Below are 26,647 nucleotides of genomic sequence, written 5' to 3'. Positions count from 1 at the left end.
GGCGCGCGCCCGAGAGCCGGCGGCGCAAGGGGAGCGGTGGGGGGGGTGGAGCGCGTCTCAATAGCCCGGATCGTCAACAACCACAGCGACCTCCGGCGCGCACCGCAGGTGAGGAAGACGCGGTCTCCGCAACCAGGGCGAGGAGGGGAGTTGAAAGCACCCTGACGGCGATTGGAAGAGCAGGGGAGTGACGTATACTGAGCCAAACCAATTAAAAAGTCGTGTCCCGCCTTAACCGGAGAGCGCCTGACGCGGGTGTCGATCAGCGGGGAGCGGCGCATGCGTGGTTAGTACTTGTGACTAAAAATGTGCTAAATACTGTAGTGTGAAAACGGCAAGATTTGGCCACATTCCCTCTCCTGCCCCCTATATGTTTAGGCAGGTGGGGTCCAGAGGGTGGACTCTGCCCCCGCCATCCGGGCAAAGGACTCTGTTTGGCTTGGAGAGGGCTTTGTTACTTATACCACGGTAAAAGAGTCACTCACGATGGAGTGGCAGCGAAGGCAGACGTCCTTGCGGCTCCCCCCGCAGTCTGTCTAGACCAGAGCTGGTGATCCAGCCTTAAATCATTGATTGTCAATTAATTTGAGTTAACTAACACACTTGTAAATTCAAGCCTGGGCAAACCCTGTCTGTGTTCAAACGGGATCACAACTCTCCTCTACGTATAGCCACAAAGGCCTTCGTTGAGAAAGTTTTAGTGGGTTTTACAGGTAACAACTCAGATGATCGGAAGCACTTTACACCTCTCGGCTATTGTTTCAAGGTATCTGCATACTTGATCTTCTCTTTGAAAGAAAAGGAGTACTTGTGGCACCTTAGAGACTAACCAATTTATTTGAGCATAAGCTTCCGTGAGCTACAGCCTCCGATGCAGTGAGCTGTAGCTCACGAAAGCTTATGCTCAAATAAATTGGTTAGTCTCTAAGGTGCCACAGTCCTCCTGTTCTTTTTGCGAATACAGACTAACACGGCTGCCACTCTGAAACCTCTTTGAAAGCATGTATCCTTCTCAATTAGGGGTTGATACAAAATCCCATTGAAATGAAGGGGGATCTTTCCATTGACTGCAATGGAATTTAGTTCAAACGTTTAGTCACTAACTATCCTATACGTGTGGGATACCCAGAAATAATCACAATATCCCACGTGCAGTCAAATGAACAGCTTTTACTCTGATCCATAATGGATTGTTCAAAATACATGGGACAAAATAGCACTAGACTTGATTGCCTCCATATTGCAGAGTTAGCTCCTTTCTAATTTGCTGTCCAATAGGATTCCTAGCTCTCTCTTAGCATTACTGCTTTCCCGTTTTGTTCCCTTCCATTGGATATCTGTGGTTTGGATTATTTCCCCACAGATAATTTTGTTATCTGTTCATATTTCTAGTTGCTATATTTTTCTGTCCTTGCTAGTATTTGGAACATCTCCTAGTTTAAGTATCATATGCATATTTAATTAGCATACGTTTTACTCCATCTTCTAGATCATTAATGAATATTTTAAATATTACCACACCCAACATCAATCCCTTAGAGTACACTATTAGACACTAAGTTGGTACATTATTCATTTTTCCATTATAAACTTTCATTCTGTATAACATTGTTCTCTTCTACACTAATCTGAATTAATTTTATGAGCAGTGTTAATGTGGTACTGTCTCAAATACTTCACTATAATCCATAAATATTGCATCTACTATGTCTTATTTATCCATTTTGTTTATTTTATATAAAATAAAATCATTAAGCTTGTTTGCAAAATTCATTATTTATAAACCCACTCTACCTGTTGCTCATGGTTCCCTTTCCTTGGCAGTGATTATTTGATCTTAATATTTGTTCTGTTATTTTACTAGCGACAGAAATAGAGCTGCTGGAAGTTTTCCAAATTGTAAGCTTTTTTACAATTTTTTAAATCCATTTTTGAACCAAATCATTTTTTGATGAAAACTTTCACCAACATTTTTCAGGTTTTTTGACTTCATCATAATTTCAAAATTTGGACGTGTTTAAAAACAGTAAAAAAAAAAAATCCACAACATTTTTACTAAATAGATAGAATTAGATACTGTAATTAGAGCACCTTTAGATAGAAATTAGAATTACACCCAGTAACTACCAGCTTCATTATTCTTTCTTTTTATGATTAGTACTACATTTGCTTTTCTTTAGTCTTCCAGTGTTTTCCCAGCTTTCTATAACTTTTCAAAATAATTGGAAAATTCAACAGCTAATTCCCTTAATATCTTAATATGCATATCATATTGGCAAGATTACTTATATCTGTGTATTCCTTTACCAGCTGTTTCCTGATAGCTGCTTTTACTTCCTATTTATCCAAGCTTATTTTCTTTATTTTTCTTGTTGAAGACAGATTTTAAAACAGAGTTCAACATCTCACCTTTTTTAAAACTCATTGTTAATTACATCTCTGCCATTACTTATTAATGTATCTAATATTGCTTTAGCACTTCTTTTTTCCTTTGATATATTTGTAAAAACCCTTCTTATTCCAGCTACTCCTTTGGCTAGCATCAATTTAGTGCTCAATTCTGCATTACTTCACTAGGATGCCACAAAGATTTGTGGATCCTAAAGCAGGATTAGGGAGGTTATTCTGAGTTTTTGCTTATCTTTTCCCTTTTCTCTGTTTATTCTTATTTTGTTGCTTCTCACTTTTTCCAGTACAAATTTGTTTTTAACTTCTGATCTTTGAGCTGTCCCTCATGAAGCCATATTGGCTTATACCCATTTCTTCTAGTCTTTCTTCACAGAGGAAATCTAGTCTGTTGCGTATTAATTATGGTATATTTTAAGATTCCCTGCCATTTTTCAGTCTGGAGAATTTTAATACAACTGTCGCACTATTCAGACTGAGAATGACACAAGTGGCATAGGAACCCTGAAAGGAACTAAAAAGAGAGGTTTTTTAAAACTAGAATAAGTGGTAAAAACTCATAACAGTACTATAGGGGTTAAAAGATTTCTGCTGTAGTCGTTGTCAAGACATGACCTGTAGCATACGTAATCAAGGGCTGTGGAAGAATGTGATCATGTTATTAGAATTGATGTTCATTTCTATAAAGTATAGGGATATTCACATCCTAGCAGAATGTTTAAAACAGTCGCAAAGTGTTTTGTTCAAAGGGAAAGTTAAAATAGGAGGTATAATTCCAAACTGGATGACTATGGGGAGCAATTAATTATGGCCCCAGTCTGGCAGGACATCCGCACCATGTTTTCTTGGGAATTACGAGAGTAGATGGGATCTTAGAAATTAACAGCGGGGGGAAGAAGTAAGACACAGGGCCCAATACAAGTGTGGGGAGACCCTTAACATGTCGGAGGGTCTTTTACCATATATTGAGTGTATTGGATGTTCAGAGAAGACCTATTCAATCAAGGGCCATTCAAGTTTGGAAAAGTTACCAAAAAGAGACCCCTGCCCTGGAAAGTTAGGGAGATACCAGGAGTCATTGCTATGTCTATGTCTATTCCAATAGTGCCGATATCTTATTGCAAAAAAGTTTTTTGTTCAACTATTCAAATGGGTGTTTCTGTGCCTTTATATTCCCTCCAATGTTATGCAACTTACACAGTGGACACACAAAACATTTTTCCATGATGAAGACATATTGGCCAGGTTTTAACAGGAACTGGGCTAGATCTTCTAAAATTCAATAAGCCAAGCATGCCTTTCAATTACTACTTGTTTTTATTTAACCTCCAACAGGCAATTTTTTAAACATCCTTTTTTCTTATGAAAATAGATACAAATAAACAATAACCAAAGTAGCTACAAATCTTTCCCCCTTTTCTATTGTGTAGAAGCCCTCTTGCGACAGAATTAATGCATTTCCTCTGAGGTGGGAGGGGGTAAAGGAAAGAGCAGGATTTAAGGGGGCTGTGCAGTGCGGGAGAAATACCTACATGGCACAGAGACCAGGTCCCAGTGATCTTCCTGTGTGCTGCCACACCACATCTACTGTGTATATTCCAAATTGCATAGTGGAGATTACAGTGGCTGTGGAGTAGCTGGGGAGGGTCTTCTCCCTTTCCCACTGCAGATTTCCCCAGTACAGTTAATGTACCATCACACTCAAAATTGCTGGTAAACCACTATGAAAGATAGTTTCAAATGAGTAGACACAATGCGTTAGCCATAAACAATGTTTGAAGTATGTCAGGGTCTTCCGAAGCTGGGCCACTGTAAGCCATGAAGGATCACAGGCGTTATCTCATTAGGGGAGCTTTCACAGAGCATAAACACTCACCCCTTTTTTCTTCTTCCTCACTTCACTCTAGACATAACAGCAAACACAAGGTAAACTTTGCTTTTCCTTTATTTGTTTCATCTGCACTAAACATTGTTAATGTTTCTCCAGTTTATTTATCAACAGTACTATAACTTCTCTGAAAATGCTAAGTGTAGTGCCAGGAGCAGTTTCCCTGAAGTCATCTAAAGTTTATTTATTTCCTATTTTCAAAGATGGACCCTAAAGTTGGAGTCCTAAATCCATATTTGGGCCCCTAAATAAATGACTTCATTTTCATAAGTTCTGAGCAACCAGCTGTACCCATTGACTGCTGAGTGCTCATCAGCCCCTTGTTTAGAAACTGAAATATAGAGTTGACAATCAAACCCTAGGGACCCATTCTTGAAAATCTTGGCCATAGGGTTTTCTGCAAGAAAATTTCACTGTTCTGTTTTTTTCAATAACCTGTGGTGAAATGCATGCACCCACTCATGAACACCAAATGTACACTCACAGGCCTAATCTCAGACTGATGTCAGATCTAGGAAGGGTTGATAGATACTGTATATTGTGCTGTAAGAAGAGGATATGAGTGCTGTTGCCTTGTAGTACGCAAAGGTTGCCAAACTTACAGCAAGTTCTGGATGATTTGTGTTCCCTCCTATCAGAGAAACACACTGGTATCTGGCCTGGGGCAATTTCCTTCTGCTTATGTTTTCATTCTCAAACCAAAACTATGCTCCTTTTTCTATCCTGCTGCTTTCCACCTTCCTTCCCATGCTGTTTCTGCCCTCACCATTGTTACTGTTCACAAAAGACTATCTGGCAGAATGATAGACTGAAGTACCATGAAACATGATGAGCCTGTGATTTTTTCCTCAGACTCTTTGTGTTTTCCCTCACATTCTGGCTTCAGCATTGCTTTCTCCCCAGCCATCCCCCAGTCAGTCAAATATATTTCAAACATTGCAGAGCTATAGCACAGAATAATCACGTTCCAGTTTAGTTCAGAAATGAACACCTGCTGTAAGTGGTCAGCTTGCCCACCTTCTGCCTATTTGAACTAAATATTCTTGTTTTTATGTTTCCCTGAAAATATCTAAAGTGTTCTGATTAAGAACTCAAGGAATGACTCAGTGCTGGAATTTAGCTGTTAGAGTTACTGAAGGGGAAAAACACTTTCATTTAGTCTGACCTCCCATAATGAGATAATACCTGTGATCCTTCATGGCTTACAGTGGCCCAACTTCAGAAGACCCTGACATACTTCAAACATTGTTTATGGCTTACACATTATTTCTGCTCATTTGAAACTATCTTTCATAGTGCTTTACCAGTAATCTTGAGTGTGATGGTACTTGAACTGTATTGGGGAAATTGGCAGTGGGAAATGGAGAAGACCCTCCCCAGCTACTCCACAGCCACTGGAATCTCCACTATGGGATTTGGAAGGGATGAATATAAACAGATGTGGTGTGGTAGCACACAGGGAGATCTCTGGGACCTGGTCTCTGTGCCATGTAGGGATTTCTCACTCCCTTCACAACCCCCTTAAAACCTGCTCATTCCTTTTCCCCCTCCCACTTCAAAGGAAATGCACTAATTCTGTTGCAAGAAGGCCTCTACACCCATAGAAAAGGGGGAAAGATTTGTAGCTACTTTGGTTATTGTTTATTTGTATCTATTTTCGTAAGAAAAAAGAATGTTTAAAATATTGACTGTTGGAGGCTAAATAAAAACAAGTAACTTTTAGAAAATGCATTAAATTCTGTCTTTCAGAGACAGCAGTGTGAAAAAATTCCTGGATTAATAAGTCTGCTGGTACAATCATCTCCCAACTTGGCAGAGTTCAGAATGTTCTTTTTGCAACCCTTATTGAACATTTTGATCTCTACTTGTTTTTGCAAGAATAACTGGCTCACTTCATTCTCTGCTACTTATACACTTACCGTGATTTAGGGATCTCAGAGCCTTTCACAAATATTATTGAATTTAGTCTCACAATATCCTTATGAGTTAGGGAAATATTATTATCCCAGTATTACTAATGGGGGAATTGAGGCACAAACAGATTAAATGTCTTGCCCAAAATCAGCCTGTGACAGAGCCTGGGTTTCCTGACTCCAAACCTTATCCTTTAGTAACACAAGAACAGCCTTTCTCCTGTTATCCATTTTCTGTAAACTTTGTGCAGTAAGTGTAACTTTCATTTCAGGAAATAATGCCTGTGACTCATATGAGCTGATTTCTAACTTGATTTCCGTAGTATATAGTCATTAGGTATGGACATTGAGAGTGAAATCCTATCCCATTTTAGTCAATGGGGGTGCTATTCACAAAGATACTTAGGTGTCTAAGTCCCATTTTTAGGCAACACTGCAGTCCACAAAACTGCTCAGATGCCACCTAATCCTGTAGGTGCCTTAACTCATTTGGTGCCCAAGTTTTTGCAGTAAAAGTTCCCTAGGCACTTATGTGAATGCCTCTGAGAATGCACACTGGTGCCTCACTCTAGATGTCTGGACACGTATGTCCTGCCTAAACCCCAGAGCAATTCACAAACCAGGGAAGATAGGCATTCAGCCAGTAGTATGCAGGGGCCCAGTCAAGTTGGTCTGCTCAGAGAGACTACCTACCACATTTTACCCCGCTGGTAAGGTTATACAAAACAGACAGGAGTGGGGAGGGAAGGAGAACCTCCTTTATCACATTTGACCTAGAGCACAGATTACTCACTCAGAATGTGGAAACCTTCCAATTCAAGTTATCCTCCCCTCCACCGATGAGAAGTGATTTGATGAGGGATCTTCACCTCACAGGTGAGTGCTGTAGCCATTAGGCAATGGAATAGTCTGATGTGGGTCTCCCTCAATCTCTCCTATTAAAGTTGTTCCACTTTAATTAAACAATTAAATATCAATTTGGCCAAAGAAAGTGTTAGAATGACTCTATAGCCTCGTGGTTAGGGCACTCATCTGAGAGGTGGCTGCTCCCTGTTCAAGTACTTTCTCCCCTCAGGAGAAGGTGGGACTTAAACAGAGGGTTGCCCACATCCTGGGTTAGTACCCTACTCACTAGGCTAAAGTTCATCCTCCTTTTTCTCTGGCTGTTTTGTTTCAGCCCCACAAATGACTGAAATGCCTGTCATCCCTTGGTTCATGGATCAAAAAACAGAAATAGGCACCTCTCTGCAGCCCAGACTTAGGTAGTTATCTCCGTGAGAGCTATGGGACTTAGCACACATCCCTCTGGTCAGCATCTTCCATTGGCTAGTTTTGGCAGCCCCTGCCTAGTATGCTGGCTTTGTGGTTTGCATTCTAATGTGCCTATCTCTCCCCATTCATGGTATAGGAGTCTAGGCACCTTACTCAGGCTTTGTGGATTGCAGTATTGTTTCTGGGATTTTTCTAGATGCCTAAAAGGTAGGTGCTGCAATGCTCAGGGTTGCAATGCCTACATCCCTTTGTGGATCCTACCCTGGGAGTTTTGCTGCTGACTTTTTATGTGGGTTAGAATCCCATCCATAATGTAGAAGGGTCCTTAATACTATGTCCAAATTTCACATCTGGATGCTCATAGTCGCACTTAGCTGTATAAGTTTATAATGTACATTCCTAAGTACCCTCATCCAAATGTGGCTGTCTTATGGAGGAGTCCCCAATTGAAAATTGGACTTCTGATGTGTATTTCTTATGTGAGTTTGGTATAACAGCGTCTCCGATGTTAACAGCATTTAATTGACTGACCCATAACATTTTAACACCATGTTTCTCAAACTTTATCAGTGTTGCGTACATTTTAATACAGAAATTATCTTCTGGAGCATCTTCTGTCTCCCTCACAATATAATATCTCTGTGGCAACTACAACAACTACAGACATGGAAAATAATATTAGGAAATAATTTAATGTATAATGCCTTTCAACAAAATGTAGCCTCTGGAAATAATGAGGAGGAGCCAGCACCATGTGACCAGCCAACTTTCTGGGAACCACCAATAAGTGCTTCACAGGACTGCTTGTGATCTATGGACCACAATTTGAGTAGCTCTGCCTTAACTTATATAGTATTTCATTTTCCATATACGTCTTTTATTATCCCTTTTCAAGGATAGTTTATCTTCATGTCCTAGGTATGTCTCAGAACACTTTGTGCAGGTTACTATGATGTGTTAGGAATGGCAGCAGCTGGTCATTAGGTTTTAGGCCGTACAAGAGCTGAGCTGGAAAAAAGTTCTTAGGTACCAAGAACTTTCCATACTGGTTCAGACCCATTGTCCATCTAATCCATAGTTCTGTCTCTGACAGTGGCTAGTACTGGCTGCTTCGGAGGAAGATGCAAAAAACACAAAAGTGAACAGTTATGGAATAACCTGCCTATTAAGAGAATTTCTTCCTCACCTCTGTTGGTGAATTTGTCCTTGTCATAACATATTCCTCTTTTTGTTGAATAATTCTGTTTTTTATTGTAGTTTTAATCAATCTACCTGAATTTTGGAGGAAGAATCAGGACAGTTTCCATCTTTACCAATGTACTCAGTCCAACTTCCTATATGGTTAGCCCTATTCCTTTATTCTCACAACATTAATTCTGCTCTTGGGTAAATATTGGATTACATAGTGGCATAAACTTCACTTACAAATATTGTTTGACATACTTTGTGATCTGATAGAAATAAACTACATGTAGAGTGATATCCTGGCTCCACTGAAATCCATGGCAAAATTCCACTTGCCTTTAGTGGGGCCAGGAGTTCAATCCTTCATGTTTTGTTCTACCTTCAGATTAACCAGGTAATTTCTGCCTCTGAGATTTGCTCAAAATAAAATCCTATTAAATAAATTAAAGCACACATTATTGGGGTTAATATAATCTGGATTTATTTCTAAAAGAGTGAGATATTTGGATTATGAAGAAGAACAATCAGACAGATTGGCACAATCAGGACCTCTGAGAAGTGTATATGTAATTAGGGAACTTTACATCAAAGTACAGGATAAACATGAGAACTTATTCAGTCTAACATTTCTTTCTAAAGGCAGATACTTGGAAACCTAAGACTGTAATATGGGAGGCACATTCTCATTTCCTGGAACCAGCTATCAAAGACACTCTTTATGCAGCAACTAGAAGAACAAATTGGCTAAAGATCTTGTTGAAACAGGGAGGAAGACCACATGGATTTAAGGCTAGCTTTCTTTCCAACACATAGATGCTGCCATCTCCAACTCCACCTCTGTACAAACAACATCATAGTTACAGCTGATACCTGCATATCCTCAGCCTTATATAGCCATTGGAGGCCATGAACCCTGACTTTTCTTGACATTTGTTCTGGATAAATAGGAGTACATTGCATTTATCTTTGAGGACTTTTACTCTATGGAGTTTTTCATCCATGTACTCCCCTTCCACTTGATTTTGCTTACTCTAGGAGGAGGAGAATATCACACAAAATATATTGCATAATTTGAAAAATTGAGGACCTAGTTCTCATTTATACTAAGGCTCCTTTACACATTCTGGCAATGGAAATGTTTACCGGAGCAGTGTAAAGGTGCCCTTCGTAAATGAGAACAAAGCACAGAAAATTTTAGGGACAAGAAATGACCTTCTAGCTCAATATACATATAAAGGACTTCTGGCCTTTTCAAAATGTGCCCTTTCTCTACCTTCGTGCATTTTTATCATACCCTACTATCCTCTCCTTTACTGGAAACAAATATAAGTGTCTCATGGACTCATTTGTACTCTGCTTCAGTCACCTTTGCTGGTAAATTATTCCTTAAGGTTGTTTACCTATGCATAAAACAGCTGTACCTCAGTTTCCCATTTAATCCATTTTCTCAGTCATGTTTCTTAGTTTTAGAAGAACCAATGTTTAAAAAAAAAAACTTTCTCTTGACTTTGCCAGTCCCTGGAAACTTTTATTCTGTCACGTCAAGGCCATCTTTTTATCAGCAAGGATAGACCCAAATCCTTACTCTTGAATCATGAATTAGACTGTTCAGCATTTCCCTTCTCTACATATCCAAAGACAATAATATATTTCCAGTGGTATTGTAACTGCATGGAGTATCCCAATGGCATCTTGCAAGTGCCTCACAAAGTAAATGCTCAATCCAAAACCCATTGAGGTCAATGGAAAGGCCCTAAATTTCCAATCCTGCACATTGAAGCTCCCTGAGTGGACCTTTACACAGGTACAGAGTTTTGTGTACTTTAGTGGAACTCTGCACAGTAAAGGTGGATCAAGCAGATCATTTTGCACATTTGAGACCTAGCATAGTATGATTTGGAGTGGGAGGGGGCTGCTGTGTCACTGTAGTGCTTAGTGAAGACTCTACCTATGCCAATTGGAGAGCTTCTTCCATCAGCGTAGGTACTCCAACTCTATGGGAGGTGGTAGCTATGTCAACAGGAGAAGCCACTGGCAGTTAGGTCAGTATACATCACTCAGGGGTGTGGATAGTTATACCAACATAAATTTATAGTGTAGGCTAATCTGCAAATCCTTTTCTTGATAAAAATGCTGGATTATTCTGTTATTTATCTCATATTCCCCTGACTTGATCCATGCTCACAGAGTAGTTTTTTGCAATTTGATGCATTGAAATGTTTGTCATCTGCTGGCTCAATCATGAAACAATTCTGATCCCTTTGAATCTGGCTGTAAAGCTCCTCATTATTTACTTTACCTCTAGTCTTTTTGTGACACCTGCAGAATTGGGGAACTCCTATTTAGTATCCTTACCCATATCATTTTATATGTTAACAACAATAAATATCCTAAAACTGACTCCTGGGCTGGATGGGGTTAAATTTTGAAAAGCGCTAAGGCCCAACCTCTGTTTCGTAGGTGCAATTGACACCTGTACAATTTATGTTCAATCTTGTGCTCCAAAATCAATTGCAGGTGAGAAATCAGAGAATTTGTACCCTAACTACCTGACTTGAACCACATTTCAATTGCCTGTGCAATTTTTGCAGGTACAAATTACAACCACAAAAGTGGAGGGTAGGCTTCAACTCATTTGGAAATGTACCTCCATGACCTCCTTCCAGTGTTAAAACTATTCACCTATGGTTACTCTTTAACTCTCTTAAGCCTTTCGATCTCCCCATTTTACTTCTTATTCTATGACTCTTTACCTCAGTCACATCTGATCCTTGCTGAATCACTCACTTTTCTAGCTGAACCCATTATGGATCAATACCATCAGTCAGAGAAATGCCTTTGAAAAAGTAGTGTCTTGATGTATTTCATTTGTCTAGCCATTGTTACGTCATATAGGCTATGGCTACGCTACAGCTTATGTCAACAAAACTTATGTTGCTCAGAGGTGTGTATTAGCCACCCCCTTGAGAGGCATAACTGACTTAAGCGCTGACGTGGACAGTGCTATGTTGGCGGAAGAGCTTCTCTGCTTGCGGGGACTAAGGTAATTAAGCTGATGGGAGAGCTCTCTCCTGTTGGCTTAGAGTGGCTACACTGGAGAGCTTACAGCAGAGTAGCAGCATAGGAGCAGCTGTACTGCTGTAAACTCTCTATTTTAGCCATAGCTGTAGGGTGGGGTTTAAGTGTGATCTAAAGTTTGGGATTGCATTTAGCTGTGGATCTTGTAAAACTTTATACACCTCCGCTCGTTTCACAAGAAAAACAGGCATATGAATGTGTATATTTGTGATCAGAAAGTTAACATGAGTCACATGCATCATGAGCCCCTTAAGAATGGATTCAGTACACATTAAAAGAGAGCTTTCACAGCCTATTCCCCCAAACTAACATTCTTCATTCAAAATGTAATGTTACCATATTGTGTATTTAAAAATATAACATGCAAATGTTGTATCCTTCCCAAACAAACGATAAAATTAATGAAAAATCAGTTATTACTTTGATGTTTTGCCTCTTATTAAAAATGTGGTTGTAATCTGAAAAAGACACTGTAAAAATGGCACCTTCTTATTTAGTTTATCTGCTTCATGTGTGTATCTGGATCATATCAGCTTCTGTTCAGCCTAATCCTTCACTTTCCTAATACATCGGGGCTTACTACTGTACAACATGCAAGAAAATTCTTACACACTGTAGTAAGCCCCAATTCTAGTCTGTAACCTGGACAGAAAAGAAAAACCACTAATGCAAATATACATTATGGCTATTGAAGAGCTAGGGTAGCATTGCTCAAGCAGGGTACTCATTTGATATAAAGACCTAAGTACTTCACTCATTCAGGTCTTTGCAGTTGTGAATAACAGAGCCACCTCAAACTCATGTAGGTATAACCTTTGTACCTCACCATACCATTCTATAGTCTCTCTCTTTCTTATAACTATATCTACTGTATACTTTCTACGCACGTCTAGCTAAACTTACTATTGGTGGTGATACAAGAGTCAGCAAAAACATAAGTGATAAGCCTGCTCTCACTGAAGAGCTTTAACCTCATAGGGAACAAGATTGGAACCCAATCTTCATTTCCAAATCCCAAGATAAGCAGGCAGTACTGACAGTATATTGAACAAATCTGACATGGTATTGAGAGGATCTGCTAGGACCAGAATAGAAATGGAATGCCATGATGTCAGAGTCATTTTTTCCTCATCACAACTGCTCTTAATGTGGCAATGCAAAGGTTTGAAACAACATTAAGTTTTCATTAAAGAATAAAAGTGAAAAAAGTAAAATGTATAGACAGACAAAAGTCAAAAATGTGTCAGTGAATAGTTGCCAAATTATTTTATTTATATTAGGTCTGTAGATGAAATTAAACTCATGAAAAGGGATACTGTATCAGAAGTTATTAGTTAAACTCCAGCTACCAAGGGAGGTTGTTGCAAGGAGCATCTATTAAAAGTCAAAATAATTACACGTTGATTTTTATGGTCAGCTTTCAGCATTTTGTATCAAATATAAAACAGCTTCCTTTTCACAGGTCATCCGTTTCTGGAACAGTGTTGGAATCCGAAGGCTGGATGAACACTATGGGAATATTCTCAGACGTCCATCCCTTAGGAGTCCTGTTGAAGGACCTCCTGGTAGAAAGAGGGTTAGCGAGGATCATGAACCTGGGATCATTTAGCAGCAGTAGATTAAAATCTGGTACCTTGAATTTAACCAGCTTTGATGCTCTCTCAAAACCACCAAATGGAGTGGCAACTCTGTAAAGATGGGGGGGGGGGGGGAAATAAAAGTGAAATGTGATTTTAACAATACCCATTTTTCTTTTGCCCCAAGAGCTGAAAAAGAATAATCATCTGTTTTTTGTTTTGATTTGGTTTGATTTGTTATGACATTTTTTCAGTACAGCAATATGATTCCTAGCTTTCTGAGATCTCTTGAAAAACTTTTGGAAAAGCCATATGTTGATTATTTTTCTGGCAAATTCTCTTCAATGCCCCTCTTTTGTTCCCTTTTACATACATGTTTTTATTCTCGGCCTTTCTCATAGTCATAGTTACCCAATATTTGGATGGAAAAATGATTGAACAATTGGTTGTAACAAAGTGAGTGCCTGATGATTGCTGATTTAGTCACTGAAGGTATTTTGTGAATGATAGGCCTGGTATATGCTCCAGCCTCTTTCCCTCCTATTTTGAGAGTCAGAACATATTGTCTTCTAGACATATTAAGGACCAGGTTCTACTGTCTTGTGCACTACAGACCTCAAGAAGGTGAATTAAAGAAGTAAGGGCCTGATTCTGATCTAACACCGCTATAAATCAGAGGTAATGAAGTTGAAGTCAGTGGATTGACAATGTACGACCATATCTGCTCACAAGTGTTGTATTGATTTAACTAAATTGGTTTAGAAACTGGCTTAGTTAAATTGGTGAAAAAAAATGTTGTAATTGAAACCTACTCTCTGAAGAAGACTTTATGCCTCAAGTGCCCCACTTGGGTTTTTTTTTTTTTGTAGAGGCTTGGAGAAACCAAGGCCGAATCTAGCCCATTATCTGCTGCCAGTATTTTTAATATTATTTAAAGGTACTGGTAAATGTTCCTGAGGTGATTAGCTTAACAAATCAAAAGATAAGAAACACTTAGCAAGCATATACAGTTAAATGAATTTGCAAATATTTTAAAACAATATTTCCACATTCAATTTGTGATTCTTTTGTACTTGCAGACTCTTGGGCTGAGAGTTTTCTGTTAGCTGTTCCAGAACCCCATGTGTAAACAAACCTGACCAAACAGAAATAAATTGTACCAAATGTGGCCATACCTGTTGGTCAATCAAATAGTTTTCCTGGGATATATCTAGATTATGGCTAGTAAAGAAGCAATTTGTTAGCTGGACCTTGATTCTTGGTTGCCAGAAAACCATATAAGTAGTGGCACAGCCAAGTGAATTCCAGCTGAAAACAGAGACCTTTCAGTTGGCCCACTTGGTTTTCTGGGTTTGATACAGAGTAATAGATCCGTTGGTCTAGAGTTCCTGGGGCTACTGGTCCTCCAGTGCAGACCAAAACAAATAATTGAACACCAGCAGAAACCAAAAGAGAACAATTGAAGATTTTACTGGAATGTTAGCCGGCTATACATGGTAAAACAATACCCACTGCGAGATGAGCAAACTCCAAGATTCAACAAAAAAAATCATAGGGAAGTATCTACTATAGACCAGACTGCTCTATGTGATGCATAGAGATTGCTCACTAAAATTTTGCAGTTCGGTACATAGAATCCTTGAACTGGAAGGGACCTTGAGAGGTCATCTAGTCCAGTCCCCTGCACTCGTGGCAGGACTTAGTATTATCTAGACCAGTCCTGACAGGTGTTTGTCCAACCTGCTCTTAAAAATCTCCAAAGATTCCTAGGCAATTTATTCCAGTGCTTAACCACCCTGACAGTTAGGAAATTTTTCCTAATGTCCAACCTAAACCTCCCTTGCTGCAATTTAAGCCCATTCCATATCCTCGGAGGTTAAGAACAACAATTTTTCTCCCTCCTCCTTGTAACAACCTTTTATGTACTTGAAAACTGTTATCATGTCCCCTCAGTCTTCTCTTTTTCCAGACTAAACAAACCCAGTTATTTCAATCTTTCCTCAGAGGTCATGTTTTCTAGATCTTTAATCATTTTTGTTGCTCTTCTCTGGACTTTTTCCAATTTGTCCGCATCCTTCCTGAAATATGGCACCCAGAATGGGACACAATACTCCAGTTGAGGCCTAATCAGCGTGGAGTAGAGCAGAAGAATTACTTTTCGTGTTCTTGCTTACAATGCTCCTGCTAATAAAGCCCAGAAGGATGTTCACTTTTTTTGCAACAGCATTACACTGTTGACTCATATTTAGCTTGTGGTCCACTTTGACCCTAGATCCCTTTCCACAGTACTCCTTCCTAGGCAGTCATTTCCCCATTTCATATGTGTACAACTGATTGTTCCTTCCTAAATGGAGTACTTTGCATTTGTCCTTTTTTACTTCAGACCATTTCTCCAGTTTGTCCAGATCATTTTGAATTTTAATCTTATCCTCCAAAGCACTTGCAACCCCTCCCAGCTTGGTATCATCCGCAAACTTTAAGTGTACTCTGTGGGCCATTATCTAAATCATTGATGAAGATATTGAACAGAACTAGACTGAGAACTGATCCCTGCAGGACCCCACTCATTATGCCCTTCCAGCATGACTGTGAACCACTGATAACTAGTTTCTGGAAATGGTTTTCCAACCGGTTTTTGCACCCATCTTATAGTAGCTCCATCTACATTGCATTTCTCTAGTTTGTTTATGAGAAGGTCATGCAAGACCATATCAAAAGCTTTACTAAAGTCAAGATATACCATGTCTACCACTTTCCCCCCATCCACAATGCTTGTTACCATGTCAAAGAAAGCTATCGGGTTGGTTTGACACGATTTGTTTTTGACAAATCCATGCTGACTGTTATTTATCACCTTATTATCTTCTAGATGTTTGCAAATTGATTGCTTAATTATTTGCTCCATTATCTTTCCGGGTACAGAAGTTAAGCTGACTGGTCTGTAATTCCCTGGGTTGTCCTTATTCCCCTTTTTATCAATTGGCACTATATTTGCCCTTTTCTAGTCTTCTGGAATCTCTCCCGTCTTCCATGACTTTACAAAGATAATCGATAATGGCTTAAATATCTCCTCAGTCAGCTCCCTGAGTATTCTAGGATGCATTTAATCAGGCCGTGGTAACTTGAAGACATCTAATTTGTCCAAGTAATTTTTAACTTGTTTTTTTCCTATTTTAGCCTTTTCTGATTCTACCTCATTTTCACATCATTCCAAGAAGAGCCAACTCTGGTTCCAAAAATTGATCCTGGCAAGGTGGTAAGTGCCTCATAAAAGGTTCTGATCACCCATACTCCGTGGGAATGGAGGGTGGTTTTTGCATCAGGCTCCAAAGCTACATCTTCTGACACATAAAGGACCAGATTTTGTAGCAGCAGCCGCTTAACGCTCCAGATTCTCTTTGAAATCAATGGGAGTTCTTCACACAGTGACTGTCTAAGTGAGCCTGGAAATTTTCTTCCAGGTTACACATGACAAATTCTATACTGTACCTTACTGATTAAAAATAATTACTTTATAATCAGCACAGAGTGAGTGCAGTGACCTACATGTTATTGGAAAATAACGATCATTTTAATTGCTGCTCTAATTAAGATGTCTATTCTCGTGGTAGTGTTCATGTAATCTTTAATGTTTATGGATTTGTAAGTTAACAAAAGGATAATCAACGTTAATTTTTGTGTTTGTGTTTCAATATTATTATTATAGTATTTTATATCATGAAATAATTGTTTCCCTTTATAATTCTGTCTATATGTAGACCACATAGGAATAGATAACACATTCAAATTTAAAGGAGTACTTGTGGCACCTTAGAGACTAACCAATTTATTTGAGCATAAGCTTTCGTGAGCAACAGCTCACTTCATCGGATGCATACTGTGGAAAGTACAAAAGATCTTTTTATACACACAGAGTATGAAAAAATGGGTGTTTACCACTACAAAAGGTTTTCTCTCCCCCCACCCCACTCTCCTGCTGGTAATAGCTTATCTAAAGTGATCACTCTCCTTACAATGTGTATGATAATCAAGTTGGGCCATTTCCAGCACAAATCCAGGTTTTTTCCCCCCCTCCTCCCCACAAACCCACTCTCCTGACATTCAAATTTGTATGTTTTATGAAAATCCACTAAATATCTTTTGAACTTACAAAAAAAGAATAACTGCTATACAAAAGCTGGCCTCGCTGGCTTATGCATTAACACATACCTGTGTGCTATGCAGAAATACACGATGCACTGCATGAAAGAGAGTGCAGTAATCAGCTAATAAATGTTAATTCATCCTTCATGGCATCAGTACATTTTCCTGTGAGAAATAACTTGGATGACGACAAGGTGCTGTAATACCCTGCACTGTTTGGAAACTAAGCAAATAATCTGAGCTCTGATTCATGGTCTGTAACCCAAAACCAGTGCCTAAAAAATTCCGAATAGTCATTGCACAATATAGGAGAAAGAATGATGATTCCAGGTACTGGCAGCAGGAAGTCTAGGGGGTGGTTTAATATTCACTTTGCATATTCCTAAAAAGTTGATGCATGATTTAAAAACATCATGGCACATACGCATATTTTTAGCCCCGGCTCTATATGTGCACACTATTTTTTTCCTCATTTTTAATATCATTATTAAATTGTCCCTATAAAGGAGAGAATTTTTATCTGAAATTTTTGGAGGTTAACAGATTGAGAGAGAAAGTTTTTAACTATACTGGTTTAGCTGCTATAGTTATATAATTAAAGTAGTAAAAAAAAAAAATCTTCATTTGCCAAGAGTTCTTTAAAAATGTGAATAACATTTCCTAAACATTCTGCTAAGAGCTGTGCAGAGACCTGCCCCTGACACACCCACACACTCTGGAGAAAGTAGGACTCGAGTGATATCGCCTCACCCACCAGGATGCCTTGGGGAAAAACTGAAGAGGATTGGAACCATGCGGAGACACCATTGGGTAGGACCATCTGAAGAAGCGGCCAAAGCAGGAACCTTTGGACATTCTAGAGACCTTTCTACAGTTTCCACTGGACTTTCTCTTGCATGTGCTGATTGGCTGTTTCTTCCAACCCTCTCCTTCCCCTCCCTCACAGTCTCTTCACCTCAGCTTCATTCCCTCTTACCTTCTTCTCCCAGTCCCTATGCTCTCCCCCTCGCCTCCTTCTCTTCAATGTCCCCACTCCCTTTACTTTCCTTTTAATTTAACCGTTTCCCTCCTAACTAAACCCAGTCATAAAAAATATATAAATCATGGCACTAACAAAATGTTTGCTGCTGTCTGCTTGTGTGTTATACACTTTCCCCTGTCCTATGTCTATCTTGTCTATTTAGATTGTAAGCAATTTTGGGACACAGACTGCCTGCTAGACTGCGCTAAGACAGTGCCTGCCTCTTGCAAGTTGAGGGCACTCGACACTTGGCAGGAGACACTTAGCATTTTGTAGGATCGGATCCAGGGTTTATAAATCAATAAAGCAAAGCACTAGCCAGCTGGACTGGATTCCTTAGTGTTTTGGAAGCAATAGATTGGGACGGGAGAGGCCTGAGCAAGGACTGATCTAGTTGGAGAGGAAGAACCAGTCAAACCTGCTTGTTGTCAGATGCAGGCATGCTGCAGTGCTTTATTTGTCACCTATAATTCTATTTTTGACATTTTTCTCCACTGGAAAGAGAGTGGAAGGAAGGGATTACATTAATTTCCTATTATAAACTAATTAGCAAAAAGAATTCACACTGGCTTTTCCATACTGATTCTTGGATAGATTCTTCCAGGCTGACATTCTTACTTTTGTGCCAGTTAATTTTCCTTGTGCCCCCTGGGACACTCATCTCTAAAGGAAAGCAAGTGGTTTTGCCATTTCCTATAACGTGTCCATTAGAGTAGGGTACCTCTAATTTTCACCAGGAGCTCCCCAGGTTCCTTACCAGCAGAGTCTGCTCAAGGTATTCTCTGAGCCAGTGTATTCTGGTCACCCTGACCATGCAGTCTACTCCATACCACAAATATTTTAGATTGCACTGACGATCTGTAAGCCCTTTGCAGGGAGGCAGGCGACTTCAGCTGCTTTTTGCTGCCACAACCTCCTCCTTGGTGGATTTACCAGTGCAGCCAGGCTCCTGTTGTGTAAACCCAACCCCAAATCAGACCATTAGCTGTATTAATTCCTGAGATCTGATCCTGCTCCCATTAGAGTCAATGGTTAAACTCCCATTGATGTGTGGTCAAGATTGAGCCCTGTATTGCTGGAAGGGGCAAATGACACATTTCCGCACAAAAAAGTTCTGAATCCTTTTCTAGCTTCAGTACACCTCTAAAATAGTCCTGATTTAAAGTCATCTATGTCTGAGTCTTATTCAACAAACCTAACTCACTTCTTAGTCAGGAAAAACTTCTGGTGAAGTCACATTGATTTCATTAGTAGTGGTGCTTGAACAAGCAGATCTGAAAGGATCCTAAATTTGGTCTCTAAAATCAAAGAATGTCATTTTAACAAATATAGCTGAATGTACTAAGAACAATTTGAACACTATGTTTGGAGTTCCATGCCAGGCATGCCATCAATCCTACTCCTTCTGCTGATTAATGGTGAATGTACCTATGCGTTGCACTGTACATGGGTTGCACTGTACATTACCAAATCCTGAAAGTGGTTCTTCCTGGTGTGACACAGTGGGATTGGAAACCCTGACTGATACTAGCTAACACAGTGATGTCACTATGACATCACAATTCATCTATTAAATATTTTATCAACTGCATGTTCCCAGGATTGTAATTAAAGAAACCAATTAGCTAGACACTTTCTGCACTAATAGTGACTAGAGGTCATAAATATAAAGGTATCATACACATCAAACAGCCACTCTAGGCCTGGCATAGTTTGGTGCTTTTTTCCAGATAGGACAAGGTATGTTTTTATTTAAAATATGAAGGATTACATCATTCTGCCTTGCATTTTGAATTTACCATTTCCACTGTTTAAAACTTTCTGGATCAAATATAAGACCAAAACCTGAATTTCAGTGGCAGGTTTCAATTTGTTATAACAGTTAACAGGGATGGTATTGACCCTTCCCATGTACAAATGCACAAAAGAGGAATATGTACCCCAAAAGATGCAGTTACACCACATCATCCTTGTGGAAAAATAAGACTGGTAGCGATGAGAAATGTGCAGTGGACAAAATCTTATCTCCCTGAGAAGCTGAAAATGTACAGAAGACAGCATTGGATATCAGCCAGACCTCAGATCACATGTTTATAGCAATTCTGCTTCAGTGCAGCCCTCTAGTTCTTCCCTTTTCCAGCAACGGCAGCATGTATCTGACTCAGTTGCTATCTATAAGTGACTGTCAGGTTTTCTGTAGTGCTAGTAACCATAATAGATAAACTGTGCTGTTGTTGTTCCCATGGTGGCAGTTGTGGTCACATGAGCTCTCCAGTCAGTATCTGTCATATCATTTTCTGAGGGGAACATGGCAGATTTAGGGGAGGCTATGCAGTGCCATGATGTGTTAGCTGTATTTCCCCTCCTCACCCCCATAATTTAGGTCCACCTGCTTACCTCCATGCTCCTGAATGTACATGTTGGTCTTGACAATTTCCTACAGATCTACATTCCCACTGTCTCTCATTTTCTATGGAAGCAGATTGCCACACAGCTGGGTTTGTTTGTTTGTTTTTATTTTTTGGCTGGTTTTTTGGTTTGGCTTAGTGGGAGCTAAACAGAAGCCATTTAAGAAAAAAAAGTGTGATTTTAATAAAAGAAGATATTGTGCACAATATGAATAAAAGTGGGAGGCACAGTCTAGATGTTTTTTAAAGCTCCCAAAAATAGTTCCAAGTTCCCAACCAATGTCAACATAACACGAGGTTCTAATGAAAACCACAGTACGCCAGCTACCGTGTAAATAACTTCTCTTTCAGCTCCCTGCTGGCTCCACACTCAGTACCTTGTTTTGGGTGCCTAGTTTTTGTTTTTGTGACCATATTTTGCAGATTTAAAATTGAAATCTCTTAGTTTAAGATGTCGACAGAGATTGCAATGGCCTGTTAAACATGATGGAGGGTCTGATACTTCAGGTGATTGAACAGCTCCTGTGAGGGCTGAATGCTCTCAGCTTCTCCAGGCTTTTAAGGGCAGCAGGTGAGAGTTGAGGGATCAGACCCTAAAACACAAATCTGTTGACTATGGATTGTAACATAAAGAAACAAAAATTGATATTTCCTATTATAGTGCTTATGAACCAAACTCTAACCAGAACTCTCCTATGCACAGTGCTCACTTAGCACCTGATCCAGTGCCCACTGAAGTCATTGGAAAGATCAAATAAGCTTTGGATCATGCCCTTGCTGTGTCGTATTTATTCCATCAAGTCAGGCGTGCTAGAACAATTTGTATAGTAGGGGTGTTGAAAGCCATTGAACCAAACTGTAAACCCTGTATATGACGGAAACCGCTTCAAGCTAGGGGGTGTGGTAACACCCCCCAGCATCCCTAGTTCTAGCACCTATGCATCAAATTCCTCATTTCATTGGATACTGTGTTCTTCTCTTACTTTTCCTTCTTTATTTAATTATTTCTTAGTCTTTTACTATGACCTTCCTCTTGTGTTGTTTATGCTAGAGCTTATTTTAGAATCCATTCTTTAGATTTAGACTAATTGTGCTTTCCCCTTTAAAGTCTTTGGTGTATGTGCATGCACGCATGTGTGCGTGCGTGCATATGAACCAGTTTCTTTCCCTATAGTTTGGTTAAAAAAAAATTCCACTTCACATAACTGTTTCTACTGTCCTGTAAAATTCGTCTTCCTTCCTAAATTACCTGTTAAAGCTCCTGTAGTCAGGCAGATCTGGCTTTGCTTCAGGCTTAAACAGTCTAGGGTATAAAGCCTCCAACAGCTCTGGGTCATTGCTGATGGCTTCTATCCAGGGCGACTGATAATATTTTGGCACGGAAGTAGTGTTGAACCTCTCAGGAGGAATTTCCTTTAGTGGTCCAGAATATCCTTCATGGAAATAAATCAAGGATAAATAATTATAATCATACATTGCATTTTATAGCACTTTTCACCCAATATCTCAAGGGCCAATTACACATATTTATTACCCTTAATTCTCACTACAGTCCTATGTAGTAGTTAAGAATTATTATATACACATTTAACAGAAGGGTAAGCTGAATAACAGAGAGTGTTAAGTTACTTGTCCAAGACTATAAAGAAATAGGAAGCAAACATAGGGGATTTGTATCACTTTAGTTAAACCAGTGCAAAAGGCTTTGTAGATGCTCTTATTTAGGTTTAAGCGTGGTTTATTTTGGTTTAGCCTGTTTCTTGTTGATTTAAGCTGGTTTAAACCAAAGTACCAGTGTCCACATAGCCTCTTGCACTGGGTTAGCTAAATGAGTTTAAAATTAAACCTTTAGTTAAAATCATTCAATTCTGCCTGTAGACTAATTTTTGGGTGGGCTTTTTAAAAGCACTAAAAGGAGTTAGGAGCACAAGTCCAATTGCCTTTCAGTGGGACCTGTGCTTCTAATCCCTTAGGCACTTTTGAAAATCCATCCTGTATGCCTGGGTTCTCCATTGTCTTCCACCATGCAAGCAAGTGAAGAATCAGACCCATTCTCTCCCTCATCAGTGAGGGACAGATTCTGACATCCTTACTCCTGTTGATCAGTACCTTACTACACAAGTAGTTCAATTTACTTTAGTGGGATTACTTCCATAATTAGGTGCTACACAACAGGAGTAAGGGTGGCAGAACCTAGCCCTTAGTATATAGTTGAGAGTATTAAAAACAGCAAGGGGTTGTCCTAAGATCTGAGCCAAAATTATTTGTTGGAAGAAGAGGGAAAATTATTCCTAATTTTTTACTTCACTAGGTTTCTAATTCTCTACATTAACACTATTGCTCCATTTCAGCATAAAAAACACTGTTTTGTTTCCAAATCAGAAAAAAATCAGAGTTCAGACAAATATTTCTGCAGACAAAGAGCTCAAAGATCACACCTCAACTTTGGAAACAGAAATTGCACCCATTCACATTTTATTGGGCTTATGGATACACAGTGTACTAAAGCTCTTAGTACTTTTAGCAATCACTGATAGAGTGGCATTGATCCAGTTCACATTGGCTGGAAAAAGTCTACACAAAACATGCATGCACTGAATAATGTTGAACAAAGAATGACTTTGTAAAAACCTCTGCCTGCTTATGGATAATTCACAACCAGGAGAAAGAGCTACATTCACTGAATAAATTATTTGTCACAAATTATTTGGCCAGCTCTAGTCTTTAGACTTCCATGTAGCTCAGGGCTTTAAATAAAGAAAACAGGATCCTTGCAACCAAGGTCTTTAAAACAGAAAAATATTTCTGCAGCCAGAGAGACAAATTCTCCTCTCGGCTATTCCCACATAAAGGGCTGAATCAGAACCTGCAGTGACTTTAGATTGCATTTAGAAGCTGTAATACAATTAGTGATGCTGGAGCTCAGATGGCTGCAAATTTTGGAGCAGATAGACAATTAAGTTTAGTAGGATCAGATCAATGGGGTTATGCAGATTTAGGGTGTGATGATGTGGCCCCAGATGTTTATTCAAACTTATCAGATATACTTTGGCCTGGAAATCAGGCTGAAAATTTAATTAGACTAAATGTCTCCTGGGATTTCTAGTGTTTCATGGCATTAATTAGCTCATAGATATCATGAGAATAGCCTCTCCCAACTTATCTATGTATTTCCACTTGTGTGTGAAACTAGACAATAGAAGTATATGAAGATTTTTATAAACCACACTGAAGCAAGTTAACTACTCTGATTTGCATTTAAAATGAAGATTCATATAAATTCTTTAAAGTACTTCTAACCTCATTTGAATCAATTTGCTGATCCCTTATAAATATCCCATTAATGATCATGTAAACAAAATGCTCTACTGTTTTCTGTGCTGTGAAATAGCTGAGTACTCAGTACACGCACAAATTACAATAGTTTGTACTTTACCTGGTGCAATGTTTTCGGGATTTGGTGGGCTCCGTGGGTCAGGTGTATTAGGAGGTGTCATTGGTGCATGCTGTTGGCCAGCTTCAGCACTGCTAGTTTCCATTTTAACGTTCTGCATAGGTTCACTACGCTGCATTAGAATAGAAACAAATACCATTGATAGCACGTGCATATCAAGAGATGTTATTGACTCTCTGAAGTATGGAAGTCTTATCTTCATATTACAGATGGAAAACCGAGTTGGGGATACAGTAAGTGACTTGCCCAGGGTCACACAGGAAGTCTGTGTTGAGCTGAGAACTTAACTCATCTCTAGTCCAGGACCCTATCTACTAGATCAGTGTATCTCAGCATTTTCACGTTGGTGACCCCTTATTCAAAGACAAAGGTGTTTGTGAAACCTGCCACGTGTACTATAAAAGTAAGAGCAAAAAATGTATTAATGATAAGCCTAGATAATTTAGGTTTGTCTGTGTTTCAAGAGACTGATAGAGAATACTAGACCTTGAAGGGTAAGTGTGTATGGGAAGTGGGGGAGCAAGATTTTCTTTGGTTTAGATTGCAATAAAAATTTCAATGCCTTAGGACTCCCGCCCCCCGATTGTCTTTCATGACATCTCCCCTTCCCCACAGGTCACGAACCCACTGGATGAGAAATACTGCCCTAGATCATCCTTCCTATTCTAGGATTCAAGCAATCTGGTGGGTTAATATAAAAGCCATTGATTCTCTATAGATGCTTTTTGTATATGAATTGAAAACACATCAGCCACACAAAAAGTCTATACACCTTTGTGAGAATGTTTTTTCTTGTTTTATAGTAGTCACAACAACCTTATTGCAGGCCACCTCTTGGAGATTTTTGATAGGCTGGAGTTATCCCGACCTCCCATCCGGTCATTAGTTCTAAGGAAACATCCAAAGCCTTAATCATTGTTTCTTTAAATACAGAATCAGAGGCTTGTAAAAAAAAAAAACAAAAACAAAAACAAAACAGTCAGTAACTTATTTTTAGCAATGAGAGACAGTCTAAAAGGAACTTAAATATAGAGTGTGTTGGAGTAGGATTTCCTTAAGACAGAAAAAAACAAATACTTTTTTTTTTAACTTGAAACAAAGGAAATGTTTTTGATCAGGTCAGTACATTTTAGAATGCTCCTGAGGTATATTGGAAAGATCATTTTAATCATAGCAGGCAAAATCATCCACTCCAGTTTAAGACACAGAGTAGATCAAGGCCACACAAGTGCTGGCCAAACTGGCACTTAAGGGAGGTCAGTAGAAATTAAAAAGGCATCATTCTCTCCTTTCCCCAGGGTCTGTTTGAATACTGAATGGCTGCAGCTCAGCTTGCATTGTGGAGAATACCAAAGAGGGAGCAGAACAAGGAACTGACAGCAGAAATCCTATGTGAGTTATGGTGCTAGTATCAGACTTAACTTTGGCTGCATAGCTCCTATTGCCTGTTGCATAAGGAGTTAACATGCAGCTGCCGGGGAAGGAGCTGTCAGCAGCATATTTCCTCAGGAACTGGCCAATTAAATCTGTTTTATGGCTGCTTTGCATTATCAGAGCAGTGCAAATCAGCCAGAGTGTATTGGTGAATCTGGTCCACAGGCTTTCAAAATCTCACGCCCACATCCTCAGGTAGCGTAAATCATTCATTTCAGTGGAGCCATGCTATCTTACTCCAGCCTTCAGATTTTTCAGCTTAAATAAATATTAAACCATAAGGTCAAAATGTTCAAACTTGGGTGCCTAAAGTTAGACACTTTAGGGTGGGATTTCTAAAAGTGCTCAGCTTTCAGATAACTTTGCTCTTATGGCGTTAGTGGGAGCAGCTAGGCCAATGCTGAGTGCCCTTGAAAATCCAACCCTATATCTACATTTAGGACCTAAATAAATGGCCTGATTTTCAGGGGTACTAAGCACTCAATATCTTTGAAAATCAGCACTTCTAAACATCAAAATTTGGTCCTAGTCCTCTTTTTAATTTCGACAGAGTGAATGAAAATCTGGAAGCTCAAGTCAGTCACGAGCTGTTTTCCTTCTACTCATTACAAAAAACTGGATATAAAATCTATCTTTTTGTCTATGACAGGATATTGGGACAGATCTCAACTCTGGGCAAAGTCCATTTATTGAGCTGAAAAGGCAGGGGCTTCTGAACGATAACAGATCCCAGAGCTAAGATTTCTTCCTTAAATAGGTAACAAGGCAAGATATTGGAGAGTTCAGGCATGATATTGAGGATTTCAACCCCTTTTATGAATATAACCTTATACTCTCTGATTGCCATGGACTTCCTCAGCATTCTGAT

At 39.3% G+C, this 26,647-nt stretch overlaps 1 protein-coding gene and 1 long non-coding RNA gene across 4 annotated transcripts in view; one reads left to right on the top strand and one right to left on the bottom strand.

The window, feature by feature from the left end:
- Window positions 1–134: 134 nt before the first annotated feature.
- Window positions 135–18,898, top strand: LOC122465499. 2 transcript variants are annotated; one of them, XR_006290404.1, is made up of 4 exons: window positions 135–286; window positions 13,205–13,371; window positions 16,497–16,575; window positions 18,140–18,898. It is a non-coding gene; the product is annotated as an uncharacterized LOC122465499 (long non-coding RNA). The 2 variants fall into 2 exon arrangements; XR_006290405.1 differs by lacking the exon at window positions 13,205–13,371 and having other exon boundaries at window positions 18,140–18,631.
- MYOZ2 (myozenin 2) overlaps window positions 12,487–26,647 on the bottom strand; it is a 28,799-nt gene continuing 14,638 nt past the window's right edge. For both annotated transcript variants that reach the window (XM_007054448.3, XM_007054449.3), the window contains 3 exons: window positions 24,328–24,457; window positions 22,141–22,324; window positions 12,487–13,430 (listed from right to left, as the gene is read on the bottom strand). In XM_007054448.3, the coding sequence (XP_007054510.1) occupies window positions 13,199–13,430; window positions 22,141–22,324; window positions 24,328–24,457 (546 nt within the window). In that variant the 3' untranslated portion in view covers window positions 12,487–13,198. The remainder of the gene's footprint in view (window positions 13,431–22,140; window positions 22,325–24,327; window positions 24,458–26,647) is intronic.

This window comes from Chelonia mydas, chromosome 4 (genome assembly GCF_015237465.2).
Source record: "Chelonia mydas isolate rCheMyd1 chromosome 4, rCheMyd1.pri.v2, whole genome shotgun sequence".
NCBI lineage: Eukaryota > Metazoa > Chordata > Testudines > Cheloniidae > Chelonia > Chelonia mydas.
The sequence above is the reverse complement of the archived record's forward strand: the minus strand, read 5'-3'. Positions and strand labels throughout refer to the sequence as shown.